The sequence below is a fragment of the Populus trichocarpa genome, chromosome 12 (assembly GCF_000002775.5).
Source record: "Populus trichocarpa isolate Nisqually-1 chromosome 12, P.trichocarpa_v4.1, whole genome shotgun sequence".
Lineage (NCBI taxonomy): Eukaryota > Viridiplantae > Streptophyta > Magnoliopsida > Malpighiales > Salicaceae > Populus > Populus trichocarpa.
The window spans coordinates 2,589,334-2,601,684 of NC_037296.2; the positions used below are offsets into that span (position 1 = coordinate 2,589,334).

Sequence of the window (12,351 nt, forward strand, 5' to 3'; positions counted from 1 at the left end):
TTGTTTGAAAATCGAACTTGGGATCGGACCGTGCAAGTGGTTATTGCTCAAATCTAGGTATACCAATGAATCGTGTTGGAGTTCACTTATATTGCCTATGAGATTATTGTTATGGAGGTCAAGATATTGTAAAGAAGGAAGAGCAAACAAAAAGGATGGTATTGTTCCATTGAACAAGTTACCATATAAACTTAGAGTCCTTAGATTTAAAAGGCTACCCAAAGAATCTGGAATCTGACCCATAAATTTATTGGAATCGAGTTTCAGGTAACGGAGTTGTACAAGGTTTCCAAGTGATGATGGGATTTCACCTATAAAATTATTACTTGAGAAGTCTAAAAGGATAAGCTGTGTGAGATTACCAAGCGGAGCTAAATCTGACCTTATAATGTTACTATTACGGAGATACATATATTCTAATGACTTTAGATTACTGATTAAGTCTTTTTCTAAATAAACTGAAATTCTTGTATTAGAAAGATCCAACGAAGAGAGGACATTACTCAAATTGGACGAAGGAAAAGAGCCAGTGAGGCGGTTGTTGTATGACATATCAAGTGATTCAAGCTTTGGGAGGAGAAAGATGTTACCTGGGAATTTCCCCTGCAATCCACAACCCCAAAGGGAAAGAGATGACAAAGAAGAGGACAGATTCGTCAAGGAATTGGGTGCAACCAATGACATGTTTACCCGACTCAAATCGAGTTCTCTAAGTCCGGTTAGATTTCGAACAAGCTTGGCAAAAGAAATTGGTTCTAGACTTGGATCGTAGTTTCCAGAGAGATCAAGTGAAACAAATTTGGAGAGATGAGAGATTTCCGACGGAACTTGACCTGCAAAGACTGAGGAATTTAGGTTAAGAAGTGTCAGATTGGAAAACTGGCCAAATCGAGGAGAAATATGGGAGTTATTGAAATCTTTGTCAGAGAGGTCGAGCTTTTGAAGATGATGCAGGGAGAAGAGGGTGCTATTGGAATGGAGGGTGCCATAAAGCATGCTGCATGAGAGGTCCAGTGCAGTGACATGCCCTGTTTTCATGTCACAAGAGACCCCATCCCACAAGCAGCAGTCTGTACCCTCTTTCCAGGACTCTGTCTTGGGATGCTGGCAACGCCCTGAAGCAGAGCTATTAATGGAAAAGGATTCTTTGAATTGGAGCAAAGAAAGACTTTGGTCAGGAGCACAGAAATGAGATGAAGAAATAGTTGAATGGAAATGGAAGAGAAACATAATGAAAGAGAGAGATTGAGAGAGGGACAGTGGTGAAAACCCCATGTTTGGCTGGCCTTACAGGATTTAGTAGTATATTTGGGAGAGATGAGGGATGAAGAAAGACAATGTTAGAAGTATTTATAGACAAACTAATCTTAGATTGTATACAGACTGATGTGTAAAACATGTAAAGACGAAATCAAATCTCAAGTACAAGAGTGAGTGAGTGAGTGTTGGAAACGCAGCAATATTAATTAATTTATGGAAAACATGGATACGTCGACGTCTTAACCATACTAATGTATACAATAATAAAAAGTTTGGATATCTTTCATGTAAATCACCTTCTTTTCTCTCCGTCTTTGCCTTTCTTTTCAATTCACCTCTATTTTTTTTTTTAAATTCAAACCCATCCAAACCCCGTAATTTTCCCAAAATCTAGGGGTTTTTTCTCCATCTGCTTTTCTCTCAAAGCTTGAAAATTTGCTAAGATTGTTGCAGTAAAACTCACTCTACTTTTGGTTTATAGTTAATTAGAAAGGATAAATAAAGGTCGTTTGTTCCTTCAACTTCTACTACTAAATCATCACATCACCATTAGCATTATGATCATCGATGTGTTGATTCGTAGAGAAGATATTAACATCAGTAGTATCTGAAGAATAAGGGGGTGTTTCATGCTCTTTCACTCTCAGAAAATCAATAAATACAAACGGAAATACTAAGGGAATATTTCCGTCGGTAAATTTCAGAGGGATTTTACCAACGGAAAAATTCCCTCGATATATACGGAGAAAATTACAGTGGGAAAAAAAATTAAAACAAAGCAAAAAAAAAAAATGACGTGTCATTTTTATCGACGGAATTTATTCCATCTATAAAATCCGTCGGTAAATTCGTTGGTAAACTATGAACACTGTTCATCATGTCAATTATAAAGGGAATCACCGACGGAATTGTTCGTCGGTATTTTCCAGAGAGCTTCAGAACTATTCACTTTTCAATTGCAATGTTAATTTTTGTTCTTTACGGACAAAATCACCAGCGGATTGCAAAGTCATCGGTGTTATTTGGCGGTTTTCTGAAAAAAAAAATTAATTTAAATTTTTCATTTAAATTTTACAGACGGAATCACCGACGGATTGAAAAATCATCGGTAATTGTTGGCGGTTTCTGAAAACTTTTTACGAAATTAAAAATTTAAATTAAATATTACTGATGGAATTACCGACGACATAATTAAAAAATATTAATATTCAATTATCCGTCGGTAAATCCGTCGCTAACTCGCCTCAATAAAAAGCTTGAATCCCCTTATTTCACAAGAGACAGACTCATTTCTTCTTCTTCTTCTTCTTCTTCTTCTTCTTCTTCTTCTTCTTCTTCACTATATGTAAAAAACATCGATATCTATTTCTTTCTCTTCTTTTCTCTCCTCATCTCCTTCTCTTTTCCTCTATGCTCGGGTATGTCTTCTTCTTCTTTCTTCTTTTATCCTCTTAGTTTTTTTTAATTAATATGCTTTACGAAATTTTTTTCTCTCCTTGGCTTCACTTGCAACTACATTAAGGTAAGATTTTTCTTTTTTCTTCTTTTTCATGATTTTTTTTCACTATATTTATTTTTTTATTTTATTTTTAATTGTTTTTGTTCTTAATAATTGTATAAATGTTGTTGTGAGATTTTTTTTTCCATATGAGATCAATTTTTTGTTGATTTATTTATAGGATTTTTAAATTTTTAGCAATTGCAACTTCATTTTTTTCATATGAATTTTTTAGTTGAATTTATTTTTTCGTTTTATTTATTTGTTGCAAATTTGTTTGAGTTGATTTTCTTATTCTTTTTTCCAAGCATTTTGAGTATATTATAGAGTATTGATTTATGTTAATTTCATTATTTTATAATTTTATAAAATGAAGGAAATTCCATCGGTATATCCCTCGGTAAATCCATTGGTAATAAAAAAATTATTATTATTGACGCGTCTGTTCCGTCGGTAATAATATATTTTTATTACCGACGAACAAAAAATTATCGATGAAAGATTCACCGACAGAGCATTTTCGTCGGTGATTTCGTTTGTAAATTAATTACCGATGAAATATGTATCTTACGTCGATGGAAAAATTCTGTCGGTAAAACTGTTAAATGTTGTAGTGTTTTAGCTTTTTTAAAAAAAAATATATTAAAATAATATATTTTTAAGATTTATTTTTAATATAAGCATGTCAAAATAAAAAAAAAATTAAGTTTTAGCAAACCTCTATTCTGGTCGCAAAATTAAATGGGGGTTAAGATGGAGAATATATTATGAAGCAAAATCAATAGATTTGAGTTTTTTTTAAGGTTTCAAGAAAAACAAGAACAATTAATTTAAGTTAGTTTTCTTATTTAATGTATAAAGGTCATTTCGTCTTTTTATTATATTTGAAAATTTGTGTTGATCCAAGATGTAAATAGTAATTTTTTAAAGTACAGCGGGTAAGTGAAAAAAATGACCTAACTACATGATATTAAATATATTTTTTCTATTTTTTTATTTTCACTAAAACTAACTTGTTGTTTTATTTTTAAAATATTGGTTTCTTTTATTTACTTTGGAAAGTTATTTCTACTTTATTTTCAAAAATATTATTTTATTATTATTTATGGTGGATTTTTTTTATCTTTTCAAAATCATTATTCTTTTTAGATAATTTTTTTATCTTTTTTTTAAAAAAAAAACTTATAAAAAATAATTTTTATGTAAAAAATAGAAAATTTTGAGCACATAAAATAAAAAATATCATAAAAATATATTTGAAAATCATCATGTAAAAAATTACATATTTACCGTCATCAAGGTATTTCGTCAACACAAATTTAAGTTATGGATTTTTTTGGTGATCGAAACTAGTATGCGTTAAATTTATATCAATTTGATGAATTTTGTTTTTTTTATGAGAGAAGACATTAATTTTGTGATGTGAGAATTAGGAGTATATTGTTTTGATATTGTCTACTAGTATTGTTAGTATATGTTTGATCTTTATCACTGGGAGAAGCATTAAACAAGTTTCCTTAGCTGGCTGACCGACCAAATTTCAAATACAAGACCATCAACTCATCAAGTAGCTAGGTCCCTTCGTTGACTAAAACAAGCTAGGGTGAGTGAGTGTTGGAAACGCGGCAATATTAATTAATTAATGGAAATTATATATATATATATATATATATAAAGAAAATGAAGTTAGAGAATCAATTCTTCAGATAAAACCTTAATTAATGAAATTAAGTTACATCTTCTCCAATGTGTAGCTACCGATTGAATTTTTTTTCGGGTGTGTTTGAAAATGCGGTGCAAACTATATTTTTTTAAAATTTTATTTTTACTTAAAATAATTTTTTTAATGTTTTTAAATCGTTTTAACTGTGATATAAAAATAATTTTTTTAAAATAAAATAATTTTATTTTAATATATTTATAAGTGAAAAGCACTTTGAACCATTATTATTATTACTAAAATTTCATAAACACCTGAATGTGCCTTTTCCTCAACTTTTGAGTCCGAGCAATGAAGGACTAATTTTTTCATGAGCACATAATTGAGAGTTGAAATTGTTAGTAGTTATTATTAAAAAGGCAACAAAAACATAATGAATAATACCTCATGTTTTTTTTTCAGGACTTAAAAATAAAAATTCAAAATAAGTCCCAAATAGCATCTGTAATTTGTGAAAATATTCTAGTTTTTTAATTATTATTTTAACTGTATTACTTTACCATTTTTTTAACTTTGTTAAAAAACTAAAAAAGCTCCAATAATTGAACTTTAGTTTTCGTATAATGACCGGCTGTAATTTGGTCAAAATAATATTTAAAGAAAACAGCCTTTTCCTCGACGTTTGAATTGGAGCCGAGAAGGACCGATGATTAAATTAATGTATTGAAGTGCAAGGGAAACAAAATGGAAATGAGAAATTGAGTGAGGGATAATGAATAAAAAATAAAGTAGTAGAACTATTTGTTTTTGTGTTTTAAAAATGTTTTTAAAAAAATTAATTTTTTTTATTTTTTTCTTTACTTCAAATTAATATTTTTTTGGTGTTTTTAAATTATTTTGATGAATTGATATTAAAAATAATTTTTAAAAAATAAAAAATATTATTTTAATACATTTTTGAGTAAAAAACACTTTAAAAAACAATCACAACTATACTCCTAAAGCCACTATTAGCTTTCTTGACTCAAAATTCAGCAAGACCACAAATTTATATATATATATATATATAAAATAATGCAGCACTAATGACTTTGCCTATTATATCTATATTTTCATGATCCAAAAGTCTTCATTGACGAGACTAGGAATGGGAACACCACAGTATTGATTTGCATCATAGTTAATTGGTGTTTCTTATCATGAAGAAAATTAATTAATCATATAAATAATAATTATATATATAGTCATTTGACAAGTGTTGATTAATTAATCAAATGATCGAGAATATATAATTAAGTCACAAATACAATTAAAATTATAGAGATTAAATGTCATAACCATTTTACTTTTCTCATCGTGGCAGGCAAGAACAGAAAGTAGCCAAACAGCCAAGTTACAAAAAAACATCGTGGTAGGTTGCGACTGGCCAAGAGATGAGAAAACGGGAGAGGAGAGACGACATGGAATAGAACCCTAAACTCTCCATGTAGCTAATAACATGAACCAAAAGTCTTCATTGACGAGACTAAGTATAAGAACACGACAGTACTATTTGATTTCCTAACTGTTGAGTCCTAAATGGAATCAAGGGAGCATGATTGATGCATTAAACATTGAAAGGGGAATTATTCCTTTTCAGACATCAATTTTATCTTTCTCATTTTTATTACTATGGAGAATTTTGCCTGGAATTGTTTTTCATGCGATTGTTCATTCTAAAATGCAAAACTAAGAGTCTGTCGCTGAAGTTTCCTAAACATGCATGGTGGTGTAGAACCGCTCAAACTATTATTTTACAAGTTAGACTTGAAGGAATTTCAGCTTGCAAATTAAAGAAAATATTTAGTGAAAGTTCAATCTGAGGATGATCTCTGAGGATGCAAAACATTGTGATATGAGGAGTAGAGTTCATTTCATCAAATTATAAAGAATGGTGAAAATAATTGATTTAGGTTTTGTTATACATGGATTTATTTATACTCCTGTCTTGTAATTGATTCTAACGTCGCACCTGCTTCCTCTATAAAACAGCTTGATGTTGATATGGTAAAGATATTGCCTTTTATTTATGCTTATATTTTCTGCAATGGTTTTACAGTCTCCAACTTAGTGAACTTCCTTGTCCATTTATATATCTGATTTGCCTCTATGATTTCGAGATTTGTTCTATGTTTCTAGAGGCATTTCATAAAAGAAGAAATTTTACTTTCTTTTCAATTTTTTTATTTTCTAAACTTAAAAGCCTTATGTTGTGGAAAACCTTGATGGGGTGTCCATTTTCGGGCCTTTGCCTGATAGAACATGATCAACAAATACAATGATCTATTTGGCTTTCCTAATTAGTTGGCGTTTGCTGGTTGGCTACCTCTTTGTGTAAAGGTGTTTTTGGAATTGTGGTTGCAGTTATTTTTTAAAATGTGTTTTACTCGGAAATGCATTAAAATAATATTTTTTTATTTTAAAAAAATTATTTTTGATATCAGCATATTAAAATGATCTGAAAACACAAAATATTAATTTAAAACAAAAAAAACAAAAAAAATTAATTTTTTTTAAAATATTTTTAAAACACAAAAATAAACAGGATATCAATACTATATATTTTTGCCTCTGGAAGCAATCATAGGTTAGATACATCCATTTATTGATAAATCTTTTCCAAAAGATGCAGACGCTAACAATCTTTCAGTACCAAATTCCAAATACAAGAGTGAGTGAGTGTTGGAAACGCGGCAATATTAATTAATTTATGGAAAACATGGATATATATATATAGACTATGAAGTTAGAGAATCAGCATAGGATCTCTTATGAAAGTAAATTATCCATAGGTTCTTTTTACTGGAATAAGTGGTTATGGCATTTTAATGGCATCACTGTACTGCCTTTGACCTCACCATTCTCCACCAAGTAGAGTAGCTGATTTAGTTTTCAGTATTCTTTGTTTGACATTGTTATGGCTAAGTTGACACTGTTATCCTTTTTCTTTCTGTTTGTTTGGACTTGTGGTTTAGAACTGCATCCGACAGCGTGCTCCTCTGAAAGCTGTTAGGAAGTTAAAAATTGCTATAGCAGACACGCATTGAATTATCCTTTTTCTTTCTGCTTATTTGCTAACCTCTGTGTTCAAAATTTAATGAAGTTAGAGAATCAAAAATTTCAGATAAAGCCTTAATTAATGAAATTAAGTTAGATCTTCTCCGATGTACCTTTTAATCGGAGCAAAGAAAGACTAATTTGTTCATGAGCATGCACATAATTGTTAGTATTAAAAATGCATGCACTTGAGGGACTAGCTGCTGTGGTCAATTGTGTGACTTGTTCCGCCCCCGTCCCGGGTTCGACCCTCTATGTGCACGCCTGTCACCCCCGCGGTGCCTTACCTGCTCCTGGGCTTGCAGGATGTCCAGTGGGCCGTGAGGAATAGTCGTGGTGCGCGTAAGCTGGCCCGAACACCCACATAAATAAAAAAAAAAAAAAAGCAACAGAAACATAATATGAATAATAAAGTAAAAATAAAAAGTAAAGTAAAATAAAATTGTGCAAAATAATGTCCCACTAAATTGTTGTTTCTACTTTCTAGACGGATGGAAACCAAGGCAAAGTAATAATTACGGCAGCACACATTTATCGTTTTTCACGACCCAAAAGTCTTTTTTAATTATCCAAAAGTTCCTATCAACTTTTCCTGTGTACTTGGTTGGTAATGTGTATGATCAGTGTATTTTTCTTAAAATATTTGTTTATTATAAATATATTAAAATGAACTGGTTTGATCTTTTGTCACTGGGAGAAGCATTAAACAGATTTCTTGGCTGGGTGCGGTGCTGACGGACCAAATCTCAAATGCAAGAGTACTGTAATTTGTGGAAAGATGGATATATATAAACAAATTAATGAATTTGTGAAAAGATTATAATTTGTATAAACAGTACGTAAAATGACAGCTTTCCAGAAATATATTCACTTGGACTTTGCTTTTAATCACCTACAAGGACATTGAGCCTGGAAACAAGTTAAATTCTGTGCTATTCCTTTGCAGCTCGTCTATAGGAACTGTATGTTCTTGGGGACTTTTACCCTTCTCTGCCTTGTTGGCTTATAATCTTAATACTAATAAGATCTTCCTTTGCATGCACTGATAAATTATGCTTGTTATTGTGAACAAGAACAAGCGGCTGCTTACTTGACGGGTTAAACAATTTATATGTTTCTAAGAAAAAAGGAGCATTTTATAGTTTAAAGGATAGTAATGCGTTGGGCACTCCGGGCCAGAATTCAGGCAGCTGCAAAAACGATTCATTGACAAATGAAACTTCCCGGGAAAACGAAGTTCTTAATTGTTAAATGCAATTCAGAATGATTTCCACTCCCTTCAAGTTACTTGTAACACCACTTCAAAAGTTTGGACAACTCACTTCATCAATGGGAGCGCATTGGTTTTATTTTATTAGATTCCAAGAAGCACAAGATCAGATGACATTTGAGTCTTAGAAGCAGCCATTCTCCGTAAACTGATGACGCCAACCTCTGGACTTGGAGGGAATGCTCTTAAAAATACTGGGAATGCTATTTGATTTGTGCTTATCCCCTGGGAACAAAGAAAGGAAAGTTCAGGGGATTCGGGAACTGAACTACCTCCCATTGTCGGAAATCAGTTTCCTGTTCTCCTTGAATGGCCATGTAGATGGATCAGACAGACTCAATATTCTTGAAAGACTACCCTTTCTTGGCATTTGATCCCTGTTCCTCTATCAATAGGTATCTGCTACCAAATATTATTATTATTATATAAATCTGGTTGGCTATTCATCTTATCTTCTTGCCTGATGTTTGTTGCATTTGTGAAGGAACTGTATTTGATTCTGTCTACAATTGTTTAAGAAAGAATGATTTTGAAGAACTCTCCTCTTTCTATCTTCTTAACAATGATTAAGAATGTCTTTAATTATTTCCTCACTCTTGAGACTACGAATGGGAACACTATAGTATTGTTAGTTAATTGGTAATTTTTCTTATTATGCAAAAAAATCATTGATCTTTATATTATTAAAACTAATTAAACAGTCATTTGATAAGTGTTAATCATGTTTAATTTCATAATATTTTGTTTTGAAAATACTTTTTTCGATCCCCTATCAATCCTTCAACATATCTACTTATCTACTCTGGTGTTTTTTTTTAAATAAATTTAAAAAATGGCGAGGGTGTTTGGCAGTGTGGTAGTGATTGCTTTTCAAATAGCTTTTCGTGCCGAAATACATGCCAATGATGTTTTTTATTTTTTAAAAATCATTTTTGACATCAGCACATCAAAACGATCAAAAAAGTACAAACCGCACTCAATTTTAGCAAAAAAAAAAAAAAATTGAAATTCGGTGAAAAGCAGGTTCAACCGCAGAACCAAACAGCCTAATTAGGCTAGAAGATTTCATAGTTGCAAACCAGGGGGGGATTTTTTTTTTTTTTCACTCCAAATTAAGAAAGCTCGAAATGTTTATTCCTCGGGTGTTTACTTTCTTTTCTTTTTTTCTTTTAAGTTTTAATATTAACTAGAGAAACTTTAGAAAAAAAAATCATATAAAATAAAACCGTTTATCCAACACAATTGTGTCTGGATAGGTTTTTTAAGGAGAAAAATAATTTTAAAAAGCATGTTATTTCCTACTTTGTTATGAAAATAGTTGACATCCATTTATCGGATGAGCTTTCTATATTAATTAAATAAAATGACCTATCCAGACAATATATAGACTATGAAGTTAGAGAATCAAATTTTCAGATAAAGCCTTAATTAATGAAATTAAGTTTGATCTTAATTCTCCGATGTGCCTTTTAATAGGAGCAAAGAAAGACTAATTAATTTGTTCATGAGCATGCACATAATTGTTAATTAGTATTAAAAAGGCAACAGAAACATAATATGAATAATAAAAAATAAAGTAAAAATAAAATTGTGCAGAATAATGTCCCTCTAATTAATTGTCGTGTAGACGGATGGAAACCAAGGCAAAGTAATAATTACGCCAAGCAATGGAGGAGCACTAATGACTTTGCACAATTAAATATTACGTAATGTCATGTAACCTCCATCAAAATATAGAAATTCTAAAGTTTAGTATTGACGGTTCAATCATAGTATGGCAAAATCAACTCACAGTGATATATGGCCCAGACAAACACAAAAACTTAAAAGAAGTCAAGCTAGGAAAGTATAGCAAAATGCTTTCCTAGTAGGTCGAAGAACATATAAATTTATGAAAATATTACAATTACGAAGAAACATATATTCTAATGACTTTAGATTACTGATTAAGTCGTTTTCTAAATAAACTGAAAATCTTGTATTAGAAAGATCCAATAGAGAGAGGACATTACTCAAATTGGACGAAGGAAAAGAGCCAATGAGGCCTTCGTTGTATGACAGATCCAGTAATTCAAGGTTTGGGAGGAGAAAGATATTACCTGGGAATTTCCCCTGCAATCCACAACTCCAAAGGGAAAGAGATGAAAAGGAAGAGGACAGATTCGTCAAGGAATTAAAAAAATCTTGTGAAACCAAAGACATATTTACATAGCCCAAATCCAGTTCTCTTAGCTTGGTTAGGTTTTGAACAATCTTGTGAAAAGAAATTGGTTCTAGACTTAGATCGTTGTTGGAAGAGAGACCAAGGGAAACCAACTCGGTGAGTTGCTCAAAATCATATGGAATTGAACCAGTAAAATCGTTCCCTCCAAGATCCAAGTACTGCAGGTGCTTAAATTTCCCCATTGAGGATGGGAGTTTTCCTTTCAATCTACAGTAATTGAGTTTGAGCGATGACAGAGAAGAAGACAGATTCATCAAGGAATCGGGAACAACTAGTGACATGTTTACCGAACTCAAATCGAGTTCTCTAAGCTTGGTTAGGTTTCGAACAAGCTTGTCAAAAGAAAGCTTGTCAAAAGAAATTGGTTCTACACTCACAAGATCGTAGTTCCAAGAGAGATCAAGAGAAACCATTTTGGAGAGGTGAGAGATTTCTGACGGAACTTGGCCTGCAAGATCCGAACCACTTAGGTTAAGATGTGTTAGATTGGAGAACTGGCCAAATCGAGAAGAAATATGGGAGGAATTGAAATCATTGAAAGATAGGTCGAGCTGTTGAAGATGATGGAGAGAGAAGAGAGAATTATTGGGAAGGAGGGTGCCGTAAAGCATGCTGCATGAGAGGTCCAGTGCAGTGACATGCCCGGTTTTCAGGTCACAAGAGACCCCATCCCACAAGCAGTCTGTACCCTCTTTCCATGACTCTGTTTTTGGAAAGGGATATGGACAAAAGTACTCCAAAAAAGCTGAACTATTTTGAATGGAGAAGGATTGTTTGAATTGAAGGAGAGAAAGAGATTGGCGATGAGCACACAAATGAGAAGAAGAGGAGGAGTAATTTGAGGAGAGTGGAGATGAAATTGTTGAGTGGAAATGGAAGAGAAACAGAATGAAACAGAGAGATTGAGAGAGGCACGGTGGTGAAAACCCCATGTTGGCTGGCCTTGCAGGATTCAAAGTATAATTAACTGGGAATTTAAGATGAGAAGTAAAGAAAGGCATTGTTAGTAGTATTTATAGACGAAATCAAAGTGACTGGTTGAAGCATTAAACAAGTTTCCTTAGCTGAAAGAGAATCGGAGCAAAGAAAGACTAATTTGTTCATGAGCACATAATTGTTAGTATTAAAATACCTTTTTCAGGATTTAATATATCGGCTTGCTTGCTTACTGGAATTTCAGTGCATGAATGCGCATGCTGCTTGCTTTTCAGTTCTTCGATTTCAGTGCATGAATCGAAAGCTTTTCTTTTGCTTTAGATATAAACTTGCCAATCACCAATGTTGACTGATTTTGTTGATGATTTTGGCTCTGTGTAAGAGTTGTGGAACATTGTTTGTACCTG

The 12,351-nt window shown here is 32.1% G+C and overlaps 2 protein-coding genes across 2 annotated transcripts in view; both read right to left on the reverse strand.

The window, feature by feature from the left end:
* LOC18110849 (receptor-like protein 35) overlaps window positions 1-12,351 on the reverse strand; it is a 39,875-nt gene that overhangs the window by 963 nt on the left and 26,561 nt on the right. The window lies entirely within an intron of this gene.
* LOC112323649 (receptor-like protein Cf-9) lies at window positions 372-11,940 on the reverse strand. The gene is made up of 5 exons (XM_052446053.1): window positions 10,993-11,940; window positions 10,884-10,896; window positions 691-1,115; window positions 460-603; window positions 372-377 (listed from the first exon to the last, which is right to left on the reverse strand). Exons 1-5 carry the CDS (start codon window positions 11,938-11,940, stop codon window positions 372-374), a joined length of 1,536 nt encoding a protein of 511 aa, XP_052302013.1.